This window comes from Larimichthys crocea, chromosome XV, assembly GCF_000972845.2.
Source record: "Larimichthys crocea isolate SSNF chromosome XV, L_crocea_2.0, whole genome shotgun sequence".
Lineage (NCBI taxonomy): Eukaryota > Metazoa > Chordata > Actinopteri > Sciaenidae > Larimichthys > Larimichthys crocea.
Genome location: NC_040025.1, coordinates 23,008,599 through 23,022,327, shown reverse-complemented (window position 1 = coordinate 23,022,327; position 13,729 = coordinate 23,008,599). Strand labels below are relative to the sequence as shown.

General features: G+C 40.3%; 1 protein-coding gene across 2 annotated transcripts; it reads right to left on the bottom strand.

Moving 5' to 3' along the window:
- Positions 1–3,090: 3,090 nt before the first annotated feature.
- On the bottom strand, positions 3,091–10,649 carry LOC104936174 (vesicle-associated membrane protein-associated protein B/C). Of its 2 annotated transcripts, none has more exons than XM_010752158.3 (6): positions 10,271–10,649; positions 8,904–9,056; positions 7,702–7,805; positions 7,261–7,341; positions 6,714–6,845; positions 3,091–5,007 (listed from the first exon to the last, which is right to left on the bottom strand). In XM_010752158.3, the coding sequence occupies exons 1-6, from the start codon at positions 10,326–10,328 to the stop codon at positions 4,843–4,845; spliced, it is 693 nt and encodes a 230-aa protein (XP_010750460.3). In that variant the 5' UTR covers positions 10,329–10,649; the 3' UTR covers positions 3,091–4,842. The 2 variants fall into 2 exon arrangements, with proteins under 2 accessions (XP_010750460.3, XP_010750459.3); XM_010752157.3 differs by having other exon boundaries at positions 6,714–6,896; positions 10,271–10,648.
- Positions 10,650–13,729: the final 3,080 nt, after the last annotated feature.

Genomic DNA, 13,729 nt, shown 5'->3' with positions numbered 1-13,729 from the left:
ATCTATGACATAGCGCTGCACAGCAGAGGGACTGCAAAGTGCCAGTATTATGTTAATATCCAGGTTAAATGTATTAGGTGACTTTGCCAAGGTATAGTGATAAACTTTCAAAATAAAAGTCCCTGACCGGCTCTTTTATCTGAGCACCAGGGGTCTGTATGTGGGAAGGGGTTGGGAAAAAGAAAGATTACAGCATTTTTGCTTTTTCGTAGTGTTACATAAAGTAAGACAGTCAGCTGTCCCTTATATACACACACAAAAACACTCATACACAACCAGAGCACTGCACACTGCTGTACAGGATATATATTTGTATTGTTTTTATGACAGCTGTGTCCAAACTTCTTTTAAAGAGGGCCAGATTTGACAATGAGAAGTTGCCCGGGGGCCAATACTAACATTTTAAAAATGAAAAAAATAATATCCAATTCACTATGAACTATGTCATCTATGACATAGCGCTGCACAGCAGAGGGACTGCAAAGTGCCAGTATTATGTTAAAATCCAGGTTAAATGTATTAGGTGACTTTGCCAAAGTATAGTGATAAACTTTCAAAATAAAAGTCCCTGACCGGCTCTTTTATCTGAGCACCAGGGGTCTGTATGTGCGAAAGGGTTGGGAAAAAGAAAGATTACAGCATTTTTGGTTTTTTCGTAGTGTTACATAAAGTAAGACAGTCAGCTCTCCCTTATATACACACAAAAACACTCAACACACAACCAGAGCACTGCACACTGCTGTACAGGATATTTGTATTGTTTTATGGCAGCTGTGTCCAAACTTCTTTTAAAGGGGGCCAGATTTGACAATGTGAAGTTGCCCGAGGGCCAATACTAACATTTTAAAAATGAAAAAAACTACCAATAAAAGTCACATAGAAATGCACTGTTCTCTAACTATTTTGTTTTCATTGTCACAATACATTATAATACAAATGACAATGTAACCAAATCTAAACCAATCAGGCCTGAAGAAATCTAAAAACCAGTTCTGCCTTTCTTTCACATCTGGAGTCAGATAACAAAGGATAAATTGTATGGAATACATTAAACTTGCATGAAGTTGATACAAATATTGACCTCATGTTCATTCTAAACCTGATTTATAAGGAGTGATGCAAAGTCTGTTAACAATGAAGTTTAAAACATATCACTCTTGCTCTTGTCTTTAACAAAATCATTCAGAAAGTAATATTTTGTGTCACATCCACAGATACATAACACCTGCAGTTAGGTCCTTAGAGGTCAATGTTTAGTGCATTCAAATGCTTCATATCAAAAAAGACAAATCTTCCAGCCATACAGTATCTGACAATCTTAGCAGGCCATAAATAATATGTTATAAAAATGAAGCTTCGGGCTGCTTGAAATCTTTATTATTTATTACCTGGTGCACTGCCCTGCAGCTGGGATCAAGTTATTCAACTATTTTGCTGCTTTATCAGCACTGACAGTTATATGACCAGAAAGTGTCAACCTCTGTGTCGGTGACGTTCAGCCAAGGCGGAAGTGAAGCCAAGAACTGCAGTTTCTCAAACAGGCCATTTGAAGCTGGCTACAGAACGAATCAATCTCCATAAGCCCCCATGTTAAAATGTCCAACTTCACAGCAGAAATAAACATGTTTACAGCCTGGTTTTGGTCTCTACAGCTAACTGCCCTGTTCATGACAACTGTACTGAGTCTAACTGACGTACCTAACTCACCCATTCAAATGATATTACGTTATGCATAATTAATAGTGTGGCTGCTTTCATTGACAGGTGGGTGCTGTTACAGGTGGCTTGTCACATTCAGCCCACCTCAGGTCCCCATGTCTTTGCTGATGTCCATTCTTTATACTGTCAGTAGATCAGAGGTACTAAAATAAAGTTCCCTTCCACTTGGATGTTCAAGCTTCACTCATGATGTGTAAGACGTGTACACGCCAGCAGGATTTGCAACATCGTATCTAGATTAAAAGACAATCATAGTCAAATATCCACCTCACACTAGTGTGGTGTTCAAACTCAAGCCTTCAGTACAAATACACCGACTGGCCACTTCATTAGGTCATGCAATCCAATGTGATCCAACAACTTTGCCATAAATTTTTTTTTAGATTTTGTTGTACAGGAGAGGAGGACATTAAGAGGTGTTTAATATTATGGCCCACTCATGTATGTTAATGGGGTGGCAAAAATATTAAAAACACCTAGAAAATTATAAGCTTCCCAAGGGTAGAATTTATGGCTGAGTTGTTGTATTGGATCACATTGGGTTGTACAAGTGTACCTAATGAAGTGGCTGGTCGGGGTACACAGAGACTTTTCCACGAAGAGGAAGATCAGCATTTAAACTTTTGAAATGAGAAATATAAGTAATCCAGCACTTTAGGGCAGTATTTAAAAATAAGGTTTGGTGACTTGTGACAGACAGATAGAGCAGCGGATGTCAAAATATCCTGATCTTTACTCACTAGTATGGGTGGAACTGGCTCCTTAAACACCCACAATGCAATATCGCATTTTATTTGGACCCCTTCACACTCACGCTTTCTGTTAAGAATTTGTAGTCTGCTTAATTAATGGCATGAGGATTGTGATGTGCTCCCTGCACAGCCACAGAAAACATTGTACAGTCGTGCCCCTTAGAGAAGGGTAGACAGATCTCTATGAGCAAGATCATTGGAGTTTTTCTTTAATTGATAAAGTTCCTTTAATTTTCTTTCTGTACTAAAAAGCCCCCTAAATAAGGCCATTGGATTAATCTTTCTGCACATCTATTATCTGTTTTTGCAGCCACACACGAGCACCTCTTACAATCATAAAGTCAAAAATAAACTAAATGAGAAGAAAAAGTCAAACTTTTCACAGAAGCAGACAGTTGGGGGTTTATGTATTTTAATTCATTATGATGCTACATGATCCATGGTGGTTGTTCAATTATTTTCTTCCTTTACTACAGTATGTTAATAACTTTGCCAGTTATCTTTTTAAGTCTTTTTTATTTTTATGTACATACAAAAGAGTATCCAATTACTGTATGATTACATTGTTGTGTGACTGTATTGTTGCATGTGTGGTCTGAAGCGCTGATGCTTTTGTTTTTTTCTTTCTTTAATGTAGTGTGTATTCACAGGTCAGTCCTCCTCACAGCCACCCACATTCTCACTTCTTTGTCCCCCGAGCTCCCTCAGGCAACAAAAAATACAGATATTACTTCTTTTTTTTTTAAACAACCTGCTTAGATGATCACGCGATAGTCGAGATACTACAGCTGTGTTGTCTCAATCTATCTCACAACCACCAGAGCCCAACAGAACACAAAAGAAAAATATAATCGAAAGGAAACAAAACACACACAAACTGATAAACCAGACTCAAGATGGTCCCTTTTGAAAAGACAGTAATTTTTTGTTTTTGTTTTGATAATATAATTTCCAACACTCAAAAAAATAATAATAATAATGATAAGAAATCCAGGTCATTTCATGCAGACTGCAGAGTGGACACTTGAATATAGTGCATTTGAATATTATAAACAACAGAAGCATCGTGGCTACATGATAATATAAGAAAAAAAAAAGCAAACACCTGCTGTAATACACTGGAGGACGCAAATACAATACTCCATGGGCAAAAAAATTAAACAAGGTGGCCAAAACTATTGTTACATACTGTGTGCTATATATTGAAAATGTCTGAGTTGGTTTTGCAAGTTCAATGCTTGAAGGAGGGGAATTTTTTTATTTATTTATTTTTTTTAAATCTTTGTCGATGTGAGGAAGTAATTAAAGGAAGAAAATTAAAGTGTTAACTGGAAAAATTTGATGTCTTGGAACTTGATTACAGCTTTGTTTTTTAATTAGATCACTGTGCAGCATATATTCTTTATCATCCTGGTTTTACTGAGTTATAATTTGACAAATTTGATTTAGTTTACTGGTCTGGTCAGAGACCAAACCGATCAAAAGTTTTAGTTTTGATTTTCAACAAACACCCCCGGTTTTCTGTTGCCTACAGGAAATCTGTTCAGATGACAGTTTTGTTTTCAAACCACCCCTCTTCCTTCGCTCTAAAACAGCCTGTGATTTCACCATTTGTGGTCTCCTCCACATAAAAACATCCACACTCAGTCACATCAGCCCTCCTGCAGGAGGGGAAAAAATGAAGACACACACACACACACACACACACACACACAGAAACGCATGGCTTCTACTGGCTCACATTTTTACCACATACTGTTCAGAAGACAATACATAGAGTTTGAGTCTAGAAAAAAAAAGTCTTTCACTGATCACTTGTGTTCACCTCTTTGAGCAGATTATCAGTAATAAGTGGAAGAGAGATTCATCAGAGGAGGAGTGTTAGATCTTTTTTATAGACAATGTGAGTGAGGAAAATTGAAGACTTAAGAATCGATAAAGAATCAATGAAAGACTTTAAACATTCAGCCAGCGTGAAGCCACTTCCACACACCACTAACTGATACCTGTGCAAGTTGCGGAAGATCATTTAGGAAGGAGGGATGGACGGAAAGAACAGATCAGAGGTGGTGATTATTTCACGGAAAAAAAGAGAAAAAGGCAAGACCTGTGACAAAAAAACGCTCGCACTCATGGTTTAACTTGGGATCGCCTTCTTTCGTTTTCTTTTTTTTTCTTTTTTTCTTTTTTTACACATTAAATTATTTTCCATCCAGACAAACCATCACGATATTGCCTTAAATGTTTAAAACAAAGAAAGAGAAATCAACATAAACCAAGAAGACATCCCCCGTTGCCATCAATGACACGTGTCCTCCCGAGCACGCCGTCCGTCCGTCCGCCCATCATTGTGCTCTGTCTGTCCGTGTCTCTACAGGGCCAGCTTGCCAATGATGACTCCGATGACAAAGAAGAGCACGCAGAGCGCCAGGATGCGGGTGCTTAGGCCTTCGTCCCTCATGCCCGAGGTTGCCATGGAAGAAGAGTGAGAGGCGGACACTGAGGTCACCTTTCTCTTCCGCAGCCCGTCGTCCTCCTGTGATAAAAGAGACAGGAGTCAAAACAGCTCAGCTTTACTGTAAAATGACCCGCTCAATATATATATTTTGGTCACAACTCTGCTTATCAAACAATTTTAAGTTCTGTGTGTCTGTTAGAAAATGAATATCAATAATAAATATTTATCATTATGGGCTTCTTACACTCAATACCAGCATCCAGTAAGAATCAAGAGTCTGCCTTAGTAGCATCATAATGTTTTGAGTTTTTCACCGCTGCCTTAAAGTGCAGCCAGAAATATCCAATCAGAAGCTGAGTATGCACAAATCCAAAGTACGAGACTAAAGTATAATGGCACCTTTATTGCCTAGTTGTCTGTGTGATGATGATACATACGTTCCTTAATAAGATGAAGGAGCTAATGGCGCTAACCAGGCTACAGAGGGAGTATCACAAAGGCGTGGCTGAACAAACTCACTTTGGACGGCTTTCAACTTGTGAGAGCAGACAGGAGGAGCAAAGGAGAGTGGACAGCTGAAGATGGGCAGGAAAGCAGGGAGAGAGAGGGGGAACGACACACAGCAAAAGACCACAGGCCCCAATTCACCGGGTCGCTGCAGGACGGACTTTCATACAAAGGGTCCACACTCTACCAGATGAGCCCACAGGAGTAAGTTTTCTTATCCACCTTGTATATTGTGAGCTGCTGTAACAAGTGAATTCCCCCAGTGTGGGAACAATAAAGTCTATCTTGTCTTTTTTAATGTAAAGAAATGTTTCAGTGCAAAAGATTAACCTCTGCATTACAAAATAAAAGTACAGCTTTGGGAAGTTGCTGTCTGACGGACCTTTGTACGAAGCTGAGCGGAGGAAAGCAAAGCACACTTCATGCCCCAAGTCCCAAAACTAATTGATAAACAATGTTGAACAACAATGGATCTGATTAAAACAGAACTGGCATCTGACTTTACAAGTGCATGAATGCAAGCAGACAGGGAGGAGCAGTCCTTCAGGGTGAGCTGCTCCTTCTTCCAATAAGCCTCTACTGTATCAGACTAATATACGGATATGCAAGTTTACACAGGACGTCATTTGCTGACTTTGCCAGCAGCTAGTAACTACTCTCACTGCCGAGAGTTGGAAACACTGCTTGATACAGGAGAGAGGGGCCTTTGGAGTAATGCTTCGCCAAATGCAAGAAAAGGTTATTACATTTTTAATGTAATACTTTAAAAGCTGTTGGACTCACCCCTGAAAGAGAGAACATTATTCCTGGGACTGGGACTGAATTTGAGATAGGCCTCAATGATATTAGAAAAATATAAAACAGAGACTTACATAATGTCACCAGATATGTGCTACTTTTAACTTCAGCCTCATTTGGAAATAATTTACTATTCAGGCAATGATTTGGATGATTTTAGAGAAACCTGAGACAGTTTTCTGGGTCAGCTTCACACAGTACAGCACTTGTCAAAGTCTACAAAATATATATTTCTGGATTTACGATGGGGACTTCCTTGAGATAAAATGAAATATTGCATTTCTTAATTATTTACAAGTTATTTCAAATGACGTTGTGCTTTTTATTTTCAAACTGTAGACACAACATCCAAAAATGAAACTACTTTTGCCTTCCTGTGTCTGAGAGAAGTAGCGCTGAAGTAGAAAACACAAGGCTGAAAGAAAAACACAGACAGACTGCCTCTCTCTCTGTCCGTCTCTTTTTTTTGTGCGTCTCACCCTGATCTGTTTGTTTTCTTCCCGTAGCCTCTGCACCTCCATCTGCAGCCGCTTGCACTCCTCCATGATCTTCTTCACCTCTCCGTCATCCAGCGAGGCGCTGGCAGACTTAGGCAGCGCAGTGTGCTCAGTCTTAACAGAGGAGGCAGAGGAAGACACAGTTTTGTTGCTTTCACTCTCATGCTGTGGAGAGAGAGCGAGGGCGAGGGAGGGGGTGGCAGGACAAGAGTAGGGGGGAGGGAGAGGAAGGAAGGGGATGAAGAGACATGCAGAGACGTGGAGGGAGGGAGGGAGGGAGGGAGATGAAAGTACAAACAAATAAATCATAAATGAATAAATAAGCACGTAATGGGTGGTACAGTGATGTGTTGCTGATGAGTAGAAGACTGAAAAAATACTGACAAACAGGAAAACACTATGTGAGATACATGATGCAACATTTTCAGATTTGTACATCTGACAGGGTTGTGAGGAAATCTACACCTGATGCTTAATGAGTGAATGTGATAGCACCACAAATGCCCATTAACCGAAGAGCGAGACTTACAGTTTTGTCATTTTCTAGAGGCATCTCAAATGCACATCTCAACTTTGAATCCATCAGCTCTTCGGGCTTTGCCTCCTTCCACTGTGGACGAGAACATCAAGAGGGAATTCAAACAGACAGCAGGGAAATGCAGTGATCAGTTTAGTTTGACTTTTATTTAATCACAAGTCATTACTCTTAAATTGTCAGGATATGGGGTGTATATTCTAAACCCATGGCTTTGTCCTGATGTTTCAGACTAGTTCCTGCACACTGAGACAGACAGTACAGTCACAAATGGAGGTAGTGTAGCTTTCTAAAAGACACAGATGACTACAGTGTAGTTCAGCAAGATAAACTCAGGGTCAACAGTCACATAGTTTGAGGAAGAAGTTTCCTTGCATTCAATGCCGATTAGGATATAAAGAATATAATCCTAAATCATATTTTAATGGTACTCACAACTCCTTCCATGTCAGTCATGTCGTACGGAGCCAGCATGGACTGCACCATGAATTTGTGTTTACTCTTTTCATTGGGGTCGTAGTCAAAAGGCTGTAGCATGACTGTGGACGAAAACAATAACAGAATGGAAACCCAGAAGTTAGGGAAAGACTAACTTCCTGTATTGCCTCACAACAACTATTACACAACCTGCAAATGAAAAGTCGTAACTCAGAGTTATGATTTGGGCTACACTTTAATCTGCTTACTCTTCGTGAACTCACTACTCGTCCTGAAATGTTCATTTTCATGCCCGGATCACCGTCCACTCAGCGGCTGAGGAGTGTGATGATTCTGGTTGTACTGAATGTTAGAAATTCAGCTTATCTTTTTGATTTCCATGATAGTAATGCAGATGACAGAAGCCTGAGGCCATTTTAATTCCAACATCGATAAAGTGGAGCAGGGGGAAAAAATCATTTATAGGAAATCACTTTGCAACCTCACAGAGAGACTGCATTACTAAATTCACAAGATATTATTATTTTAGTATCTATATAAAAATCTAACCCTATCTTTATTTGATTGAATGACTCGGTTTAACAACCCATCAAACATTCTGTCATCCCTAATTATTTATAGCAACAGAGTGTATTTTTTCATTTTTTGTGTGCAGATAATAGTTCCCCGGGTCCTGCAAAGATTTTACAGACGTGCCTCCTGATGATTTCATAACAATATTTCTGATTGGTAGACCTGAGGCTAGAAGATTTATTTTGGTGCTGAAAGATAATACACGCTGTCTCACGTTTATCGCTCTATTCCTGGGACTACGTCAATTTAATCATGAGACTAGATTTCATCTGGGATTTTGATTATCACGATATAACTTCAATGGTCTCCTCAAAAATAGCCTGCATTAAAGTAAAATGATACAATTTTCTGTCAGGTGAAATTATCAATAAATGCCTCCTCCTGTTCTGCCATTAGAGCCACAATTGTAGTGATTTTTTCCTCAGATACCAAATACCTAGCTCCAATCTAGACACATTGTCTGAAGGCAACTACGGTTCATCACATTATTGAGGCACTACGTCAAACTTAGAGATATCTCATGTTTCAGTAAAACCCAGCTCCCTGGACGAGATGTGAAAACCACACTGTGAGTTTGTTTACAGAGGATGCAAACTTTTTTATTATTATTATTATTTTTTACAAACCAGAGACATTGATGGAGGATCCAGCGTCAATGATGCCACTGTTTGGGCGCACACAGTATCTGCGAGGCGCGGTTGTCTTGACTTTGAAACACACATTTCTATCTGTGGGGTTGGTGAGCTTCAGAGTGGCAGTGACGACATCTGTAAACGGGCCTGAGGAGGACACAGAGAAAACACACGTGTGAGCGCGAGCGGGCACTTGAACTTGTTTGATTGATTAAAGTGCATGCTTGTATTGTGTGTGTCAAGCGAGGAACGAATATGTGAGTGGTGTTGTCCACGGCGTCTGACATAAACATTGCACATTAAACATTAAAACAGCAGAAAGGGCAGTTAAGTGAGCGAGCCTTTACTTTATTATTCATGCCCCGCCCTCAGCCAAAACTGAGGGAAACTTGCTAGATGGGCATGTTTGTCACTTCCAAGTGCGAAATGTTTTCTCGTTGCTTGTGTAGCGCGTAGGCCACCTTCTCCTCGTCTGACCACGTTTAACGCCTCCAGAGTGGAATATTCAACCTCTTTAGACCGTGGTTTTACAAATGTGTGCTGGACAAACAACCTCACTGTGCTCTAACCAGATACACTGTGCATCAGTAAGTGAGTGGGCGTTTGCATCTCCTCCTTTGGTTATCTCTGGATCCAAACCCTCTGCAATAATCAATCAGTGAACAACCCACCACTGACTTGATGCCATCACCTCAGGCCATCACTTGACCCATTTCTACAGCAATATCACACCCAAAAGCCAATTATCTCTGAATACAGCCATTATCCCACCATGGCACAGCAGTAGCAGCTCAAGTCTGGTATTTTCACAATCATCCTGCCCTGGATGTAGAAAAGCTGAAAAGGAATTCAGGTTGCACAGCGAGAGTAAGCTCTCTGAGAAATAAGCAGAGTTTATGAGGCTAAACAATGACACCCTGCTCGTAGAAAATGCTAGAATAAACACTTATTCTCAGCCTGGTTGTTGGCAACAGCACAGAGAGGAAGGTGTGTGTGTTAGGTATAATATCACAGCACAGTGTTTGACATGCTGTCAGGAGATAAAAGTCAAAGCAAATGAGTGAATTAGGAGAAATGGGACGGCGGGCCTGCCCTGACGCTGCAATGACAGCTAGCTGTGTTAGCTCAATGCTACCTAGCTGGCTGGCTAGCTCGCGTAGCATCGTCGCACACTGGTTTCACCTGTCACACACAGCGCGGACAGCCGCGCGCGTCTAATGTCACAACAAATAACGACGCATTAACAAAAACTTTTGAGTGTTTATCGCATGAGTCGACACACTGGCTTATCATCGACGGCTTCTGCGTTAGCTGCCTAGCCCCCCCCCCATCCCCGGCCCTGCCCTCTGCTCCGGCGTTACCTCTGAATTTCAGTTCGTGTTGTGGCTCTAGCACCAGGACTTGCTCTGGTCTGGCCATGTCACAGGGCTCTTCTTCCTGTCGCGACGGCGAAGACAACAAGGTTTCTGACCGCAGGTAAAGCCCGGTGAGGTGAAGCAGCTGGCTCCCGAAGAAACAACCTGGCCGTCCACGGTTTTTCTACGGGAGGGAAGGTGGTGGAGGTGGTGGTGGAGGAGGATGTTGATGATTACAAACGCACCACCACTCGGACTGACTGGTTGGACTGAGTGCCACCGACAGCTGCTGGGGGCTAGCGCGCTAGTGCTAACTGTGCTAGCAGCGGTCGGAGGGAGAGACGGGAAGGAAGGAGGGTGACGTCACGCGAGGGGAGGGGGGCGGGGCTGGATGCGGGGACGTCACGTGGTTTGTTGGCCGTTGGGGAAAAAAAGAAACGTCAACATGTCGGAGGATGAACTTTATATAAGAAATATACAAACTGTAGCAACTTAAAGCAGTGTAAGACTGAGATAAGACAGCGCTTTAACATACTATATGGATAAAATAATGAAAAAGACTATGAATCAGGGATGTAGACGGTGTTTTAGGTTATAATAGTCCCTAAATGCACCCTCAGTGATGTATGAACAGAAACCAAAAACGTCACTAACAAAAGGTAGTCACATTTAACACACTGAATCTAAAAAAACAAAAAAAAAGCCTACAATATTCACTCTGTGGACTTTTCTTAAATTGTAGTCCTCAAAATTCCCAACCCAGAATTTGTTGACATGAACTCACCTCAGCAGCTACTGCCCTGCAATGAACCTTGAAACCCCCTTTTTAAACTCCTATATGTATGTATCCTTTACATTATGTTAGTGTTTTATCCTTCATTTCCCCCAACGTTGTAAGAACAGATCAAAGAAGAAGAATCATAAATCAATCAGCTCGATCAGATTCAGCTGATTTGACATTTAAACATTCAACAAGGTTCAACACAGGATTCACACTGCAGTGATTTCACTGAATTTTGTTTCAGGTTGACACTCTTCTGAGCAGGGGTCAGTTCCCGCTGAGCGCTCCAGTTGACTCTCTGCTAAAACAAACAAAAGAAAATAGCCCAAATGTAAGAGTAATCAAACATTCCTCCTTTATAAGTGTAAGAGACAGGCGGACAATCACAGGGTTTCATAGGAACTGTGAAAGGACTGAGTCAGAAGTCTACAATGGCGCTGTTTTGGATCATTTTCCACTGTTAAAATGTTGACGAGTTAGTTTAGACACAGAAGTCATGATTCATGATTAATCCCATATTTCCCAGAATGAAATCTTTTCCCTTCCTGACATGGCTGTTTACTGTCATTTCCAGGCACAGCACTTATCAAAGAAGAGCTTAAAACCATATATATACACTGTAGTTTTCCCTTTTTAATTTTTTTTTATCCCTTTGGCACTACTGCATTAGGAGTTTACTGCAGTCTAATTCTGGCTGCGTGTAAATAGAGTGTTACAACTGCAGTAAATAGCAGGCTAAAGTTCATATTTATTTATATTAAATACACAGATAGAAGTCAGGTATGATTGGTTACCATGCTGTGTTTTTCCACTCTACACAGTTCACCTTCATTAACTTTCCTTCTTTAAAATGGCTTAATTTCCATCCTAAGTGGAAAATATACTGCTGCCTCGTCTTGTTGCGTTTGATCCCACTTTTTCTCAATGCAACATCATCATCCCGAAACTGAAAGTGGTAAACCCACCAACTAGAGTGAATTATGAATCCTGCAGATCAAGATCAACTGGCTCCCAATCTATTTGTTGCATAGCCATTATTTCACAGCTCATAACACATCCAGTAGAACATTTTAATAAGATAAATGTTGTATTTGTAAATGCACAGTGCAAACATATATAAAACACTAATCTGAGATTACAGACTTGTGTATATCCACTGTGTACAATTCTAACACTTTGTGAGTGAACTATGTGTTTAACTCGTTGTGTTGGTGGTCTGGAGTTGAACGAATAATTGCCAAATTTTCCATTTTGGGAAAAATAAAATAAAGTAAAATGATTCCTTCAAATGGTTTCTGCCTGTGGCCATGTCAACACAGCCAGAAAAAATTCAGAAGTTGTCTACTCATTACATTTTTACCCTCAGGGACGCACAGAGGAGCCAACTGTAGAAGAAAGGCACATCAGTTACACGTTTATGGGAAGTGAGGAGAGTTTGAAATTCAACGTTCAACCTGAATTTCCACATTGTTGAGCTTCAAAACCAGAAGGTGTCCTGTCAGAAATTTTATAATCTTCACCGTTGTCCCAGTGAGTCTGCGTATCTGAAGAGGAAATGACTAGTAAACACACAGGACACTTTACTTCTTCTAGCGTGGATTTACAGCAACCTTCCAACTGATGAAAATTTAGGGATAAGTTGCAAAAAAAAGCAGCTGATGTGATGAGAGTAGTGTTGCCCGTGAGTGTGTTTATGTGTGTAATGACAGATCTGTTGCTGTCTGCACCAAAAAAAACCTTTATTTCTTAGAGCTTCTGTTCAGAAAGTAGAGACCCATAATTTGATGTACACATTAAATGAAGACTAGGGCACTGAAATGAGAGAGAGATGCTAATACTGTACAGGCCGCCTCTGCTGTGCAAAGCAAGGAAGGAGTACTCCCCTCCCCCGTCATCAGAAAATAAACTAAAATTAAATTTCTTTTTTGTCTTTTTTTTTTTTTGCCTTTTTTAGCAAAAGAATAAGATTTGTGTACAAACAAGCAATGTTTTGCATCTATCATCTCCTCTTTAACCCTTCAAAAAAAAAAAAGTCCTTTGCAGATGTCAACGGAAGAAAAACAAAAGAAACCTGAACACAACTTCAGTTGAAAGGATTTAAGTTATAGCAATACGCACACTATCAAGTGTACAATTTGTCAAGGTTCATTTGATTCTAATAAAATACTTTTTTAAAACCCATATACATTTCATATATTTATCTTTTTGGGGTATATGGATCCAAAAATAGACATTTAAATCATAAAGAGAGAATGGGAGGATAGGGGAGAGAAATAAAACTACAAAAGCTACGAATGGTTGTCCTCCCTCCCCAAGGAGAAAGAGGACAGAGAATGAGAAAGAGAGAGATAGACAGAGAGAAAGAAATAAGGAAGTGGCGAGGGAGGCAGGGAGTTAGGAGGGGATTGGCCAAGCTATACAGCGCAGTATGACACCCACTTTAGCTCATTACACACGTACAGTCGTGATCAAGGCACAGGGATCTTCTAAAAGTTATTTTTTTTCAATAAAGTTGTACAAAATAATACATTTTACAGTCTGTACAAGAAAAAGTTGTACAAAATAATACATTTTACAGTCTGTACAAGAATAATAGTTCAGCAGTAAAGTAAAGACAGACATACAAAGGAGCAAGAGGTTGGTGGCCGAGGGGGTAGGGAGGGGGAGGAAGATGGAGGAATGGC